The sequence below is a fragment of the Phascolarctos cinereus genome, unplaced genomic scaffold (assembly GCF_003287225.1).
Source record: "Phascolarctos cinereus isolate Bilbo 61053 unplaced genomic scaffold, phaCin_HiC Scaffold_3;HRSCAF=262, whole genome shotgun sequence".
Lineage (NCBI taxonomy): Eukaryota > Metazoa > Chordata > Mammalia > Diprotodontia > Phascolarctidae > Phascolarctos > Phascolarctos cinereus.
Window position 1 is genome coordinate 143,789,238 of NW_027555736.1, and position 16,657 is coordinate 143,805,894.

A 16,657-nucleotide genomic window follows, 5' to 3' on the forward strand; every position below is an offset into this window, starting at 1 on the left:
GGGGTCACTGGTGTGGTACATTGCATGTATTTTCATACTTTTTTGATGTATTTATTAGTTTTCTGACGTTCCCTCTTTTTCTTTTCTTGTCTATAAAAAAGATGATTTGTTATATGGGATGCCTCTCTGGGAGGGAGGAGGAGGAAAGATACTTGAGGAAATATGGCTATGTGAAAAAACCTTTAAGTTTTTTTTTTACATCTTTAAGACATAAAAAAACCCAAAAGACAAAACACACGAAAAAGAGGAAGGATGCAATATGCAAGAAGATGGACTTTTATTTTGTGCACAGTGGAAGATTTGGGTTAGGGTTATAGATGTCTTGAAGACTCTATGTCATTTGGAACAGGATGAAGAAACGATGTTACCTGTGAAAGAAGTCTTTTTTATGGGCAATATGAGAAACCATGAGAACAAATGAGAACAAGAGTGAATTGTGGAATAAGAATGTATTCACAAAATATACCTGTTATAAGATTTGTGTGCCAGGATTTTAGTCTCGATTCAAGACTTCGTAGAGGCCTCCAGTTGAGCAAATATTGCTCAAATTAGATAATCTTTATTCAAGACTGGTGCAATCCCCATAGAACTGGAAATTAGTTCTTTTCTGCCCAATTTTTATCCCATTTAGGGTGGAGGGTAGAACCTGGTACACATCTCACAGAGGAAGACTATGGATAGCTGCAACTGCCAAAAGACCTTCCTCTCAAGAAATCTCAGAACTACAGGATACATATCGCCTTCTTCTTGGAAAAGGTAACTTCCTCCTTTTGTGTGAATGTCTTGGAGATGGATATTATTAGCTAAAATTGAGTTAGCTGTTTCACTTTATTTTCAGTTTACTTTTATTTGTTTCCATTGTTTCCTTTCTGGGTGGAAGGAAAGTTTATCTACAGACAGTCTTTTCTTTGGGGCAGGTCAAGATCAACTGTTTTATGAGTTAGATTATCAAATAATATACTTTAAAGTGTTCCTGGGGCAGCTAGGTGGCACAGTGGATAGAATACTAGCCCTGGAGTCAGGAGGACCTGAGTTCAATTGCAGCCTCAGACACATAATACTCACTAGCTGTGTGACTCTGGGCAAGTCACTTAACCCCAATTGCCTCACCAAAAATAATAATAATAATAATAATAAACAACAACAACAACAACAACAACAACAACAATAATAATAAAAATATATAAATAAAGTGTTCCCTTTGAACACCAGAAATAAATATTAGTCTTGGTTATCTGTGAGTGTCCTTTTGGTGTGTGCGAAAGCTGATAATCCTAACTTTCACATGTAAAAGTAAAACATCTGTTGGGAACTCTACAATCCTTTGGACTGGAAAGATCTGCCTCAAATATGCAAAGTTAGTTGGCATATATAGTAGATAACAAGTGAAAATCTCTAAACATTGTAGATTTGGGCTCTGGAAAATGTCATTGAGATCTTTTGGACTCTTTTTTCCTTAATACTTCCCACTTCATGTGGTCGTCATAAAAAAAAAAAAGAGGTAAGAGCTGCACTATATCTATATGTCTGTGATATCATCAATGTGAGTACTTTCTGAAGTGGTATGAAGAACAATCCATTCATGCCCTCTCCTACATGAATCTCGACTGTATCATCTTATAGAGCCTTCACAAGAGGTCCAAACAGTAAGCTGGGGTCTTTTTAGTTCTCTTGATAATGAAGCATAAGAGCTATCCCTTGGTTATCCCTCACTCTTATTCATGATTGGCTGCCCTTTTCTACACGTATAGCTCTCTGATGACATCTTTAAATTTTGTTTTATTTTAACATAGGGGCAGCTAGGTGGCACAGTGGTAGCAGTCCTGGAATCTGGAGGACCTGAATTCAGATTTGGCCTCAGACACTTACTATCTTTGTGACCCTGGGCAAGTCACTTAACCCCAATTGCCTCCCTCTTTCTCCCAACCAAAAAAAACACATGCACACCAAAAATAACATAGGGATGGCTAGGTGATGTGGTAGATAGAGTGCTGGACCTAGAGTCAAGAAGACCTTAGGTAAAATTTGGCTTCAGAAACTTACTAGCTATGTGACCCTGGGCAAGTCATTTAACCTTTGTTTGCCTCAGTAAAATGCAAATAATAAGAGCTTCCCTGAATTGTTGTGAAGATCAAATGACATAATTGTAAAGCTCTTAGCATCGTAAGCACTGTTTATTTATTTATTTTTTGGTTAGGCTGTGGGGTTAAGAGACTTGCCCAGGGTCACACAGTTAGTAAGTGTTATGTGTCTGAGGCCGGATTTGAACTCAGGTCCTCCTGAATCCAAGGTCGGTGCTCTATCCACTGTGCCACCTAGCTGCCCCTCTAAGCACTGTTTAAAGGTTACCTATTATTAACATATGATAGATCTCTTCCATCTTTTTAGGTGGGAGCCTTTAAGATAGTAGTTTGTTATACTGAATCAAATGTAGGCTTATCATCACTAAAAAGTAAGCACTGTGGAATCTTGTTCCTTTATGTCTTTCAGTCTGTTGTGTGACTGTAAAGATGTGATTGACTGTGTAACAACATTTACAGAAATCTACTTTTTCCCTTCTCATACCTTTATCAATGATGCCCTTGATGCATGTACAGATTATTCTTATGAAAAATTTGTAAATATGGGTAAGTGGGCATTTGAGTTGATATTTATGTTTTCTCAGACACCTTTTTTGTTTCACAGGTCTATAATTTTTTCCAAGACTTTTGTATCCTCTGCTCTTTCTTTCTTTTTTTTTTCTTCTTGAAGGCAATTGAGGTTAAGTAACTTGCCCAGGGTCACACAGCTAGTAAGTGTCAAGTGTTTGGTCTGAGACCATATTTGAACTCAGGTCCTTCTGACTTCAGGGCCGGTGCTCCATCCACTGCGCCACCTAGCTGCCCCTGTTTTTTCTGATACCTTGAGAATCTGTCCCTTAGTGCCTTAAAAATTGTGTCACCTCACACACAAACTTTCAACAATCGTTCTACCCATCTTTGTTTTCTTTAGTGGTATTTCTGTTTCCTCCTTTGACATATCAAATATTCTGATGTTTGCCATAAGAATCCTTAAATTTATTTTTCCTGTTGCTGTCCTTAAAATTTCATCCTTAAATGCCGTTGGAATGGACATAATTGAGTCTTACACCAAGCTTTCTGAAAACTTATTTTTTCCTATAATACCTGTTTTATGAGGTCATGATGTCCCTTATCTACTGTCCTCCTATATAAGAGCTTACACATGAGTTCATGTTCTATATGGAAGTTCCCCCTGGCTGCCATGTCTTTTTTCTTGCTGGGAGATATAAGGGTTTGCTAGGTAAGGCCATTTCTGTACTTTTTTGGCCTTGTGATGATTGAGTTAAATCAATTAAATGTCCTTAAGGAAGGGTACTAGCCTATGTCGATATTTGTTCTTTCATCTAGTTCTCATTTTTGGCAGCAGCGGCTCATTTAAACAGGTCAGTTGTATGCCATAGCTTCTCATTTGTATTCTAGTCTGGTATTGATTTTGGTCTTTACTCTCATAAGTCAGTGGCCTCTTTGTACACAAAATAGTTGATTTGAAAATTACTTCTGTATTTCTAACCAACCATTTCCTTGCCATTAAAAAGTAATTAACTTCATTTTTTATTATGTTAATTGATGTTCATCACATCTTATGCCCTAACTCTTCTGAAAGAAAGTATGAGATTTCTGTCTAATCTATGACCTTAGTCTACCAATTTTTGCCCCTCCCATTTTTTACTCCTGAGTTATGTTTTTCACCTTCTTCTGCTGAGGTCACCTTTGCTTTAAAGTCATGGAGTATTAAAGTATATATTGACCTAATTTGGAGGGTCTTATTAAGTAATTTTAGAATTGCTCTGCAATCTTCTTTGCAACAGACATTGATGCATATGTTGCACTTATTTTCATGGTGATCACCTTGCTGATTCTTCTCATGAGTACTGCCATATGAAGTCACTAAGTAACCCAGGAAATGATGCTTCTTGTTGCTCTAGAATGTACAACAAAGGCAACTCCATCACTTGATTCTCCCAGGTTGAAACTCTGATCCATCCTTTCATGTAAATGCAACTTCCTTTTATCTTCTGGTTTCACTTATAGTAAAAATATCATGATTGATATGACTCCATCCTTTCTTTAATGTATCCACTCATTGGTCATTTGAAAAAGGTCTCATATTTAGATTATCAGTAGCTAAATTGTAGAAGGTCTAAATGTGGTGGGAATGTAGGTGTTTGCCTTTCTGCCTTTTTTTGTTGAAGAAGCAGAAAGAGATCCAGGACTAAGCTGAAAAACAGGTTTAAAAATCAAAAGAGGCAGAGTTATACAGAAATCTATGCCTCCCTACAGGAAAATAGAAGAGGAAGGGAATAAGAGAAGTGGGGGGCGTGGAGATAGAAGGAGAGCAGATTAGGGGAAAGGGTATTCAGGGTGCATGCTGCCTTGAGGTTGGGGGAGGGACAAGATGGGGAGAAAATTTGGAACTCAAAATCTTGTGGAGGTGAATGTTGAAAACTAAAATTAAATAAATTAATGAATCTTAAAAAAAAAGAGTTAAAGTTGTGCTGTAACAATATTTCTGTACTTAAGGCCTCACCAAAAATCAATAGAAAGCATATACTTCCTTCAAAGGATAGGTCCAATTGGGCTGTTATAATTCGTAATTTTTTAAACATCTGTAATTTGACTTTTTATGGTTTCTCTCTCCAGAAAAATAATTTTTCTCTTAATACCTGTGGCAGCTGCCTTTCTTTATTGCCAGATCTCCAGTTGTCCTAAGGACCATACATACAGCGTGAACCACAGGCCAAATGCAATCTGCCTGAGATTTTTAGTGAAAAAATTCCATCTACTTAGCTAGCATGAATGCACTTAGTAGACTAGTAGTTCGTAATAACCTGGAATGTCTGGCACTATCCAAACTCTGTGTTCAATATTTGAGCTTCTTTCTCTCATTTTCTTTCACAAAATTGCCAAAATCAAGACTGTGAGCCACCATCAATAAGCCGAGAGTCAAAATTTAGATGTACTTTGTTTGACACAGTATACCTGGCAGTATGCAGGAATAGTTTAACCTACTAAATTTCATTATTTTCATTGAGTTGATCAGAACTGGTCAATGACTAGCACTCGCTATGAACTTTTATATGAATAAAGTTGATGAAAAAGTTTTGGACTGCTTTTATGTTAGTGCTAAAGCACTCATGTTTTTGCATAGCTTTGCAACTATATTTCACCATTGTTATCAATAAAAAAATTAATATCGGCTGCACAAATTGATTTCTGATCATGTGGCCCATTACTAAAAAAATTTGGATGTCTCTGATCAAGTGAAATTCAACAAGTTTTAAATGCTGAAGATGAGACTGTGGGACAATAAAACGTAACCTGCTTGAGGCTGAGGATTTTGTCATCTTCATAATAGGTAAATTGTTAAATATTTGTTATTACTGGGTTAGTGGAGGGTCAGCAGAGCCTAGGACCACTGGAATGTGAGACTAAACAGTTCGTGAGACAATAGGATTGTAAGGAGAAATATTGATGTGGAAAGACAAGCACACTAATGTCCTCTTCGTGGAGCTGTGAATTGATCCAACCATTCTGAAAAGCAATTTGGAATTCTACTAAGAAAGTGATTAAATTGACTATATCCTTTGACCCAGTGCTCCACTGGCTTAGCCATATATTCTAGAGAGGTCAATAATAAGTAGAAAGGCCCCATATACAAGAAAATATTTATGGCAGCATTTTTGATAGTAATAAAGGGCTAGAAACAATTTAAGAATGGCTAAGGAATTTGTGATACATATATGTAAAAGAATAGTCCTGTTCTGTAGGCAGTATTGCCTGTAGAAGGCAACAAATATAAGGAACACAGAGAAGTATTGAAACACTTGTATTAGAATAACAGAACCATCCATTCGGAGCTGAAAGGGACCTTAAAAGCTATCAAATCCAACCTCCCACCATTTTTGCAGATGAGGAAATTAAGGTATAGTGACCAAGGGTAACACAGCTGAAGTAATACAAAGAGACATAGGGAGATCCAGCAAAACGGTGTACACAATGACTACAACAATGAAAACGGAAAGAACAACAGCAACAAGATGATAAAAAATGAATGCTGTGAGATTGTGATGACCAAGGCTTTCCCAAAGAAGACCTAGGAGAAGGCACTTCCCCTGTTTCTTTGTGGAGATGTGGGAAACTGTGGGCATGGAACACTGAACATTTTTTATATGTTGATTTTACTGAACATTTTTTCTCTTTTTTACTTTTTGTTGTAAGGGATAGCTGTCTGGGAAGGGGGAAGGGGAAAAATATTAAAATATGTAAGTAACATGAAAACGCAAGATATCAATGGAAACAAAAAATTGTGAGAGGAAAATCATTGCCAGCTCTGCTGGTGTTCTGGTACATAAAATTAAGAACTCACCAGATTTTCCTTAAAAAAAAAATTGTGCCAAATAAAAACCTCATCAAATTCCTTGACTCTTCACAGTAAGAAAATAATAACGGAAAAGTTTGTTGTTCAGTCATTTCAGTTGTGTCCAACTCTTCATGACTCTGTTTGGGGTTTTCTTGGCAAAGATACTGGACTGGTTTGCCATTTCCTTCTCCAGCTCATTTTACAGATGATCCTACTGAGGCAAAAATGGTTAAGTAACTTGCCCAGGGTCACAGAACTAGTCAGCATCTGAGGCCAGATTTGATCTCAGGAAGATGAGTGTTCCTGATTCCAGGCCTGGCACTCTATCCACACTGCCAATTTGCTGCCCATGGAAAAGTTATCCACTCATAATTTATAACAGGTTTCTGGAGGACACTGTCAGAGAAGAGGGAATTTTATATAAAGTTTTTGATATTTTTGATTCAGATTTGGAATTTCCCCGTGATTATCCATCAGGATGTCTCCTTGGTTGTGTGGACCTGAATGACTGCTTGCCTCAAGAGCAATTTAAGGAACAGGTGAGTGGGGGATACTTATGTGGGAAGATGTTTGATTTGTTTCCCTAAAAATGTGCTAGTGGAGCTTACTTGCAAATGCTTCATCACAGATTATCATTGGGATGGGAAAATGCAGCGTGGTGTAGTGAAAGGTGAAAAGAACACTAAATTTGGGGTCAGAGAACCTGGCTTAAATCTTGGGTGTTACTTACCTGTTTCCTTGACAAACCATTTCACCTCTTCAGAGCTTATTTTTATCTTCTCTGTAAAATGAGAAGAGGAAAAGAGAGGGCATGGTTGGGGGTGGATAGATAGTCAAAAGTCTATTCTCACTCAGTCTTATGATCCTAGATAATATCAACTGGAATTTAGAGAGATGTGGAGAAGCTTATGCGAAGGAGGTACCGGGGAATGAAAAAACAAGGCAAGAACTCAGAGAACTTTAACATGTGCCATTTTATTTCCTGGTACGCAGAAGGTCTATGTTATTGGCAAAAGGAACATTATTGATCTGTTCCTGGGGAAAAAAACCAAAATAAAACATTGCTGCCAAAATTATAGCAACAAATGTGGCAAGACTGCTTCCTCACCCCTTTAGAATCTGTCTTTAAAATTACTTTTCTTTCTGTTGGGAAGAAGTATCTGACTGTCAAATTGATTAACTAATTGGAAAATAAAATGTAATTGCTTATGCCCTTGGGGCAAGCAGTCCAAGCCAGAGGTGTATGTTTATGGCCAATATATTTTAAGGGTCAGCCTTAACTTTAACTTGGATGTTCTTGTGTCTCTGAAGTCTGACCTAACTAAATTAGGGCATTTGTGAACAGCAGAGGGAGCTGAAGACCTTTAGGATAAAATCTTAAAATCTAGAGTCTCAGTGTTTTATAAACTAACATTCTGGAAGAAATCCAAGGTGGGGAAGTTCATCCCTGGACCATGCTTTAAGTGCTTTCCTCACAGTCTAGCTTTCTGGATATAGCTGTAGAGCTTCTATTATCACATATAAAGAAACAGTCTTTAGCTGAAAATTCTCAGTGGAACTTTTTTCCTTACCAGGCTTTTTTCTCTTTGTTCATTGTTATCTTACTACCTTTCTTTTTATACCCCTTCCCTGCTTCTCCTGTCTAGACAGTTTTAGAAGATAAAAGCTATTTTCTTTATGTCTCAAAATAACATTTCTTCTGAGGTGTCCATGCTCTTGTTTTTGTTTGATGTCCCTTTCCTTAACCCTATTTCCTTAGCTTTTTTGCATGTGAACAGTATATTCATGTATACTGTATACACATACATACCCAATTATTTATTCTCTGTCTTGTCTATACTCTTTCTGTTAAACAGTGGGGCTCAGCTCTGGGCAAAATTGTGAAGTAAACACAATCTGACTTCATATCTCCACCTACCCCCTTATACCTGTTACAACTAGCTTTTCTATACTTTTTTTCTCATTTTTTTCATTGCTTCCACTAAGTCAGTAACATCTTTGTGTGAATTATTTTAATATTGTACCATCCCAATTAATTTATGTTTTAAAAGCGAATCACATCAGATTTCTCTGTCTGTGAGAGAGGTAGAGAGAGAATTTGAGAGAATTAATTAATAGATTTAGATTTTTGGAGTAGATACTTTCTTCCCCACTAATCACCCCAATAAGCAACAGGCATAAGAGCATATCTACCAGTTTTGGTTTTTTTCTTTTCTAGCTTCTCCAAATCAGCCAGAAAGGGATGGAAGACTTGGATTCAGTAGTATAAAGTACTTTTGGAGTAATGGAAGTACGAAATAATAACAGAGCATTTGGCTTTTCAAAAGGGCCCAATGAGATCAGCACTTTTCATCATCCTTAGGTTCTATATTTTCTCTCCTAAGGGCTCTGAGTCACCTCTGGACCTGCAGCAATTCTCCCCTCTGTTCCCAGCTGTAGAAGCTGGCAACTCTCTTTATGAATTCCCTTGATTTTTAGCATTATGCTAAATTGCTAGAAGCTTATAGTCTTTTTCATCATCTGGAACAACTACTCCGTCCCCTAGTGTCAATTTTCCACCTTTTTTCCTTTGTAATTGAGCACAATACTTGAGTGTGTTTGGAGCTGACAATCTTATCCTGGGTTTCCTCATTGTGTAAGGATCTTAACTCTTTTTTTGGAAGATCTGGCTTTGGATCTTTATTTGTCCTTTGTGAACTGCTAAGATCATCCAGATGGCCTACTTGGGTCTGTTTGGAGTAATGTTTCTTAAGGTATGGACAGCAAATACTTAGTCAATTTTAGTAGTATTATTTCTTTCTTCTGAGAAAACCGTGGGGATAGGGGACACAGGAGGATGTGGAAGGGGTGGTCAGAGAAGATTAGTCTAGGCCTGTTATGCCTTTTATTTCAGTAACTGAGAAAGGAGCACTTAGGAATTTATATCATAAACCTACTGTTCCCTACTGCCTTAAAAGGCCCATTTTTCACTACTATATTGTATGACATTGTCTTAGACATTTCTGAGAAGCAGCATGATACAGTAGGAATAGCATTAGATAGATGCATGGATTCAGATTCTACCTCACACAATTCTGTGACTATGGGCAAGTCTCATACCCTTTCTGTGCCTCAATTCCCTCATCTGTTATTATTTCCTCATCTTCATTATTATCTGGAGATAATTATCCTTAAAAGAAGATCTACCTCACTGAGTTGTTGTATTTATATAAAGCTATTTGCAAACCTTAGAGTGCTATGCAAACATTTTCTGTTATGATGATGATGATGATGATGATGATGATTAGAATACTAATACCAAGGCAGGGATTTTAAACTTAATCTGTTTAAAATGACTTTGGTCAGTTCTTTTGTCTATTTTATTGTTTAGTTTCCCTTTCCTTAGCCCAGCACTGTTATTTATTTCCCTGTCTTGTGCCCTTGGCCTTTTCTAGATAAGTTAAAATATTGTACACATAAACTGTTCTTTGGCATAATGTGATCGTCTGAGTTCCCTGAAATCCAAGGAGTTTTATTAGTGGGAATTTTAAAGTCAAGTGTGGCTATACTGGATAAGTGGCTGTTAAAATGTGTGTGTAAAATGTTTTTCCCCAGGCTGCTAACATATCTGCCTTTCATTCCCCATGGGTAGTGTGGCTGGCATGGTTGTTCCGTGCCAAAAGGAATCCCTCCAGGCTTTTCAACAGTGGCAAGTGCTCAACCCTTGCTAGAGTAGGAGTGAAACTGAGAGACCTTAAGGGCTTGACTGTGGAGAGAAAGGGAAAGGATGGCTATCTAGTAAAGCTTTTCTTGCATTCCCCTAGAAGAAACCCATGCTGTTTGCCAGTGTTTTATCTGCCAGCAGCAGATGTAAGCTCTCAAAAACAGCAGGGAGGATGTTGACTGTAACAATGCATCAAGGCTTTGGTTTGTAACCTCAATAGTAAGGCAGATAACTTTTTTTTTTAACAAAAGACATTTTGATTGCCAGATCCATAACCATTAGCAGCTGTGGCTGTGAGCAGAGCTCTCTCCTTACACGTATAGTCTAGTCTAGACCTAACCGGCTTTCAAACAAAAAGTTGGGTTGGTGACTTTTGTTTCTGTGTATATATCTATATGTGCTATTTTTATCACTACATTCAATGAGCAGTCTGATTTGTCTGAAATCTGAAGTATCATTGATTATTCTCTTTCTTCTGAACTGAAGCCATCTTCCTTTGCCTGCTTAGTCCATTCTTCCTTCTGACTAATATAATAATCAAGACTCCAAATCTATGCTAAGGTGTTTCTGCTACTAAATACTTTTATGCTATTGCTGTAACATCAGTAGGAGGACAGTTGTCTAGTGAGGGAAAGGATTATTATTTGGATTCCTTTCTGTGATAGCATTCAAACATCAAGAAGAGGTCATCTTTCTGTAACTAGAGTAAAAGGGTTTTATAAAAGTGAGGTTTATAAAGATCAGGGTACCATTGTGGGACTGAGCAAGAAATTAAAAGATGAAGGAAACAATATATAGATATTATTTTTTTTGGTTAGACAGTGGGGTTAAGTGACTTGCCCAGGGTCACACAGTTAGTAAGTATTATATGTCTGAGGCCGGATTTGAACTCAGGTCCTCCTGAATCCAGGGCCGGTGCTTTATCCACTGCGCCACCTAACTGCCCCCAGGAAACAATATCTTATTCTAGCAAAATTAGATGCTAGATTCCTGTTTGTATCTAAAAGTACATAAAAACATCTCTTCTACTTTGTCCTAAAGACTTCTTAGCATATGGACCTAGAAATCCAAAGGAGGTACGAAGACAATGTCTGAAAAGTATGAGCTGAAAACCTTGTTTGTCAGCAAAAGCCCTTGTTGTATAAGGACCTTTTGCAATTCATTGGAACTTAAATGTAACAGAAAAGCCAGTAGTACCTTAGGCAATTTTCTTAAAATCTCAGCACATTTCATTGAGATTAAGTGAATTTTCAGAGTTCCCGTGAAGACGTGATCATTTATCAGTGTCTGACTATCTTTAGAGTTATCTTCAGTCTTTTTATCAGAAGCCTGTTTGAATGTGGCTTAAGGAAGAACCCATCTACATTTTTTAAGTATCAGAAGAACATGGTGTTTTTTATTGTGTTTATTCTTGAGGGGGTGAAATATAATATTTGATTTCTATAATAGTATACTATTTGGCTTTTATCTGAAGAATATTACATTATTTGTAGCTTCCCCATTGCTTCATGAAGTTAACATAAATTCCTGTTTTATAGATAGGTAAACCAAGGCCATCAAGATTTCATTTGTTTGAAGTTATAAGAGTCCTCCATACCCTATGTAGTTCAGTTTACAGGAACCTGCATTGAACTACTTGAGGTTTTATACATTCTAATTTGTGATTCAAGTGACAGAGCTTTTATCAGTTTCATTGTCCAGAAACAACTTGAAACCTTCAGGACTAAGCAAGAGAAGTTTTTTGGTCTTTCTTTTTCTTTTTCTTTTTCTTTTTTTTTTGTAGTTTTCATTAATCAGTCAATAAGCATTTATTGGCATACCTGCTGTGTGCCAGGCACTGCTGGGTGCTAGGACTACAGAGATAAAAATAGAAGTTCCTACCTTCAAGGAGTTCATATCATGTAGGGAAAAACACTATATCTATTTATACAAAATAAATACAAGGTAATTGGGGGAGGAAAGGCCTTATATAGTAGGCTACATTTGAGTTCAGCTTTGAAGAAACTTAGGGATTCTAAGAGGTATTAGTAGAGGGGGTACAGACTGCAGAGACCGAGTGTCATGTGTTTGAAAGCTAATTGGGTTGGATCACAGAGTGTATGAAGGAGAGTTAATAGGGATGTAAAGTTAGGCTGGAGTCTGGTTGTAAGGGCTTTAGATTCCAAACAGGAATTTTTATTTGATCCTAGATGAAATAGGGAGCCACTGGAGTTTAATGAGCATGGTCAGACTACTGCCTTAGGAATATCACTGTGGCACTGTGTGGAGGATAGATCAAAAAGGGGAGAGACTTGAGGAGATCAGTTATGAGGCAATTGCAAGATCCAGGTGAAAGGTGCTAAGGACATGAAGAAGTCAAGGTCACTGAACAAGTGGAGACCAGGTAATAGGTAGAAGATATGTTGGGGAGATAGAATCAATAAGATGTAGGCAAATAATTTGTAATAGGGGTAAGGGAGTGTGAAGGAGATGACTCTATGATCATGAGCCTAAGTGACTGGAGGTACAGTGGTGTCCTTGACAGAAAAAGTTGGGAAGTTAGGAAGAGGAGTTGGTGGGAGTGGGACAGAAGGGAAGATAATTACTTATTTTTGGATATATGAATTTAAGATGCCTAGGGTAGATACAGTCCAAAATATCTAATAGGCAATTGGTGATGTGGAACTGGAGTTTAGGATAAAGACCATGCTGGATATATAGATGTGAGAATCATCTGGATAGATATAATCATTTAATCCATGGCACCTGATGAGGATCATCAAGAGAGTCAGTGAAAAGAGAAGAGAAGGCTCAGGACAGATCCTTGATGTATACTCATAGTTATCGAATGGGATATTCGTGAACAAAGGAATCTAAGAAGGAAGATAGGAGGTGGAGGAGGAGAAATTAGTGTTATGAAAATCCAAAGAGAATAGAATATGCAGAAGGAGAAGGTAGTCAGCAATGTCATATACTGCAGAGAGGTTAAGAAGGATGAGTATTGAGAGAAGGCTACTGGATTTGACAATTAAAAGATAATTGGAAACTGTGGAGGGAGCAGTTTCAGTAAAGTGATGAGGTCAGAAGTCTGATTGCAAAGGGTCAAGGAGTGAGAGGAGAGGAAATAGAGCCTATGAGAGTAGTTAGCTTTTTCTCAGAATTTGGCTGTGAAAAAAGAGGATGATAACTTGAGGGTATGGCAGGGTCAAGTGAAGGATTTTTAAGGATGGGGGAGACCTAATCAAGTTTGTAGGCATCAAGGGAGGAGTCAATGGAAGGGGAGATTGATTATTAGAGGACAGTGGGGTGATTATAGGGCAGTGTGGCAGAGGAGAGAGATGGGATCAAGGATACACATAGAGGGATTAGTCTTGTTGGGAGAAAGGCCACCTCTTTTTCAGGTGACATCAAGAGGTTTTGAGATGTAAAGAGAGGAAGCTCGTGGAAAATGGCTTTTGTTTTCTTAATAAAGGATAGCTCAAAATCCTTTGTTGAAAGGGTTTGGTGAAGGGGCTGGTTTGGAAGGCTTCCCCAGTTCAGGTTCAGGTTACCTAGTATGAGGGCAAGAGTTGGAGTGGGGAGGAAGAGAGTGAGTTAGGTGTTGAACTTTTTGATAAAAGAGAAGTAATGACCCAGGGGTGATAGATAACTGCTGCTGGGATTTAGATTCATAAGGTGAATATGAACTATGATCAGAAATTGGATCAGAAAAGATACTGCTTACCATTGATAGGTCTTTCAGTAGTTTTAATGTGAACATTCTATCCACTAAGAAAGTAGATAGCACAGTGCCTCGCCTCCCCAGTGCACTTAGCAAGTGTTACTTGATGAGAAAGAACTGGTGGGGAAGATTGCTTGTACTTAAACACAAAATGAGATCAGTGAATTCCCTGAGCTTTGCTCTATAGCTGCAGTTGTTACTTGAGGTAGAAGAGCTAGCTTCTGATACTTCTTAATCCAGAATTGGGAAGTGCCTTAGGCAGTTTGATATTGTTTTCGAGGTAGTTCTTGTGTCCATTATTTTTTAAAATATTATTTTATTTATTATTATTTTGCTTTTTTTTTTTTGGTGAGGCAGTTGGGATTAAGTGACTTTCCCAGGATCACACAGCTAGTAAGTGTCAAGTTTTCTGAGGCTGGATTTGAACTTGAGTCCTCCTGACTCCAAGGCTGGAGCTCTATCCACTGTGCCACCTAGCTGCTCCCTTTATGTTCATTATTAAAGATATATTAGTATAGAGTCCTTGATGAGAACAATTTACTTCTGGCTTTCATAATTTTAACCATAGGTTAGGAAGGAAGCAGGAAGGAAACAAGTATTAAGTGCCTACTTTGTGCTAGGCACTGTGCTAAAACACTGTACAAATACTATTTCATTTCTCACAGGAACCTTGGGTGGTGGGTACTATGATTATTTTCCTTTTACAGTTGAGGAAACTAAGGTAGCAGAGGTTAAATGACTTGTCCAGGGTCCTGCTGCTACTAAGTGTTTAGGATAGATAGGATAGAACTCTGCTCTGTGGAAGTTGCCATGATAGTTGTATTATCTGTACTTGATACTTTTGTATGTGACTGCTTTTGGCAGGTTGAGGACTCAGAGGAGATCAGTTAGATGGGGAGGAAGAGAGGTTATAGCAGAGGTGGTACAGTTTAGGCCCTGGTTCCTTCCAGAAATGGCCACTGTGCCCAATAGGTACCTGTTGGTTATTTGCTCCTAAGCTGCTTTCCTCTGTGACATATTTGTTGCCACCTTAAACTGGCAGCTCTTATGAGTAATCTTGGGCAAGAGGCCTGCCCAGGTTGCTCCTGGGCTCTGTTCCAGCTTATCTTTAGTTTATCTTTATCCATCCCAAGTCACTTGATAGTTGAGTCATGACATGGCAGTCATTTTGTCCTGAAGAAAAGGGTACTACTCTGAAGTAGGGAAAAAACAGTTTTGCCCTCCAGGAAGGATAGTGAGTCCTGATTGTGCCATATGTGCTATGAATGCCTTGACCTCTTTGAAGAATAATGTAAATGAGAATTATTATTGATTGAGATTATTCTCTTTTAGTTTTGTTGTGCTTGTGGGCACTTTATTAAAATAACTTCCTTCTCTTTCTGAGTTTCACCATCTTAGTCTTCTTGGAGTTGGCTTTCAGCAAACCAGATTTCATAACATGATTACTAATTCCATATAGTTCAAGCCAAGAAAACCTCCCAGTAAATGCACTTCCTTTGTATGGCATTTCTTCTGGGTAATTGTTTTAGATTTTCTTATCCATTTGGAAAAGGGTAATACTTTCAGAGCACTTGGGATTCTTTCTGAGGGGTCACACCATAGTTTCTAGGAGTTATTAATCACTTTGGTACAAGACCTAACCTAATTTCCAGGCTTCCCAAATTGGTGTAAATACCATTTTGGCTATGGGTCAGCACCAGTTGCCAAAACTCTGAATTTCTTCTCTCTTATGGAAGCAGCAAGAGAAATATTTTCTAGCTGACTGGTGAGCAATCTTCTTCTGGAGAGGAGGAGAAAATGCTTGTTTAGCACTTAATTACCTGTTATGTTAGACAGCTATGAAACTTATGAGGCATGAAAGAAGAATGGGTCCCCCTCCCCCAGTCATCAGGCTGGAAACCAGGTGACGGGAGTCACAACACATCAAAGAGCAGGAACAACTTTTTAGGGTGTCTTTACTTGAATTTCCCTTTTTGTTTTGTGTTGCTTAATCCTAAGAAGCTCCCTCACTCAAGCAGCCTGTTGCTTTCTCTAGTCTGTTGGTCCTGGACTTGTCCTGGTTAGTGTTCTATATTCCTCTTTCACAGGTGCCGCCTTCTTTCAACAAACATCTTTTCTATTTTTTTCTTATGACTCCCCAGCAAAGACCAGCTTTTTGTATGCCTCTGACTGGTTAGTGTGAAGTGTGGTGCTTTTATTCCTTCGTGTTAAGGCTGATTTATTGCTGCCTACAGGCCCCAGTTAGACAAAATGTATTATTTTAGAAGGATTAAGACTCTGACAAGATAACTTTCCTTTAATGCATTTCATGGTGAAGAATAATCCATGTTCCTTTGCCAGCATTTTTGCCTCAGTTTTCTTTATCCCTTATATTACTTTGCATCTTTTTTCTCTTCTAAATCACCATAGAAGTATGCAGTAGAGCCTGGCAAAGGAAATATACATGTATATCTTACTTTTGGGGGGCAGTAGGAAAGTTGAGTACTATATTTATTTTCACTTTAAGGCATAAAAATATATAGGAAATCTCTTACCATGCCATTTCTCTTTATTATCTCATCTCAAATTTTTTTATTTTTGTCATTCTATTATTTTATTAGTATACAATGGGACAATATTCTAAGCTCATCTAATACAGATTCATATTGGCTTCTTTTCAAGAGACAAGTTTACATCTAGTTTGAAGAAAGCAGTAGATTGTAGAATGGACTCTTCTTTCATACATAGATGTTGTCTCAGAAGACTGATTTTCAATATGTGCTGTCTTGGCTTCAACTTGCCATGATGAATTTTGCTGTTAAGTTTGATTGAGTAGGCTTTAATATAGGTAATTA

At 37.8% G+C, this 16,657-nt stretch overlaps 1 protein-coding gene across 7 annotated transcripts in view; it reads left to right on the plus strand.

Moving 5' to 3' along the window:
• The window catches only part of TRIP4 (thyroid hormone receptor interactor 4), a 45,140-nt gene that overhangs the window by 20,117 nt on the left and 8,366 nt on the right, over positions 1-16,657 (plus strand). For all 7 annotated transcript variants that reach the window (XM_020983726.2, XM_078151203.1, XM_078151205.1 and 4 more), the window contains 2 exons: positions 632-756; positions 6,868-6,959. In XM_020983726.2, coding sequence (XP_020839385.1) covers positions 632-756; positions 6,868-6,959 — 217 coding nt within the window. The remainder of the gene's footprint in view (positions 1-631; positions 757-6,867; positions 6,960-16,657) is intronic.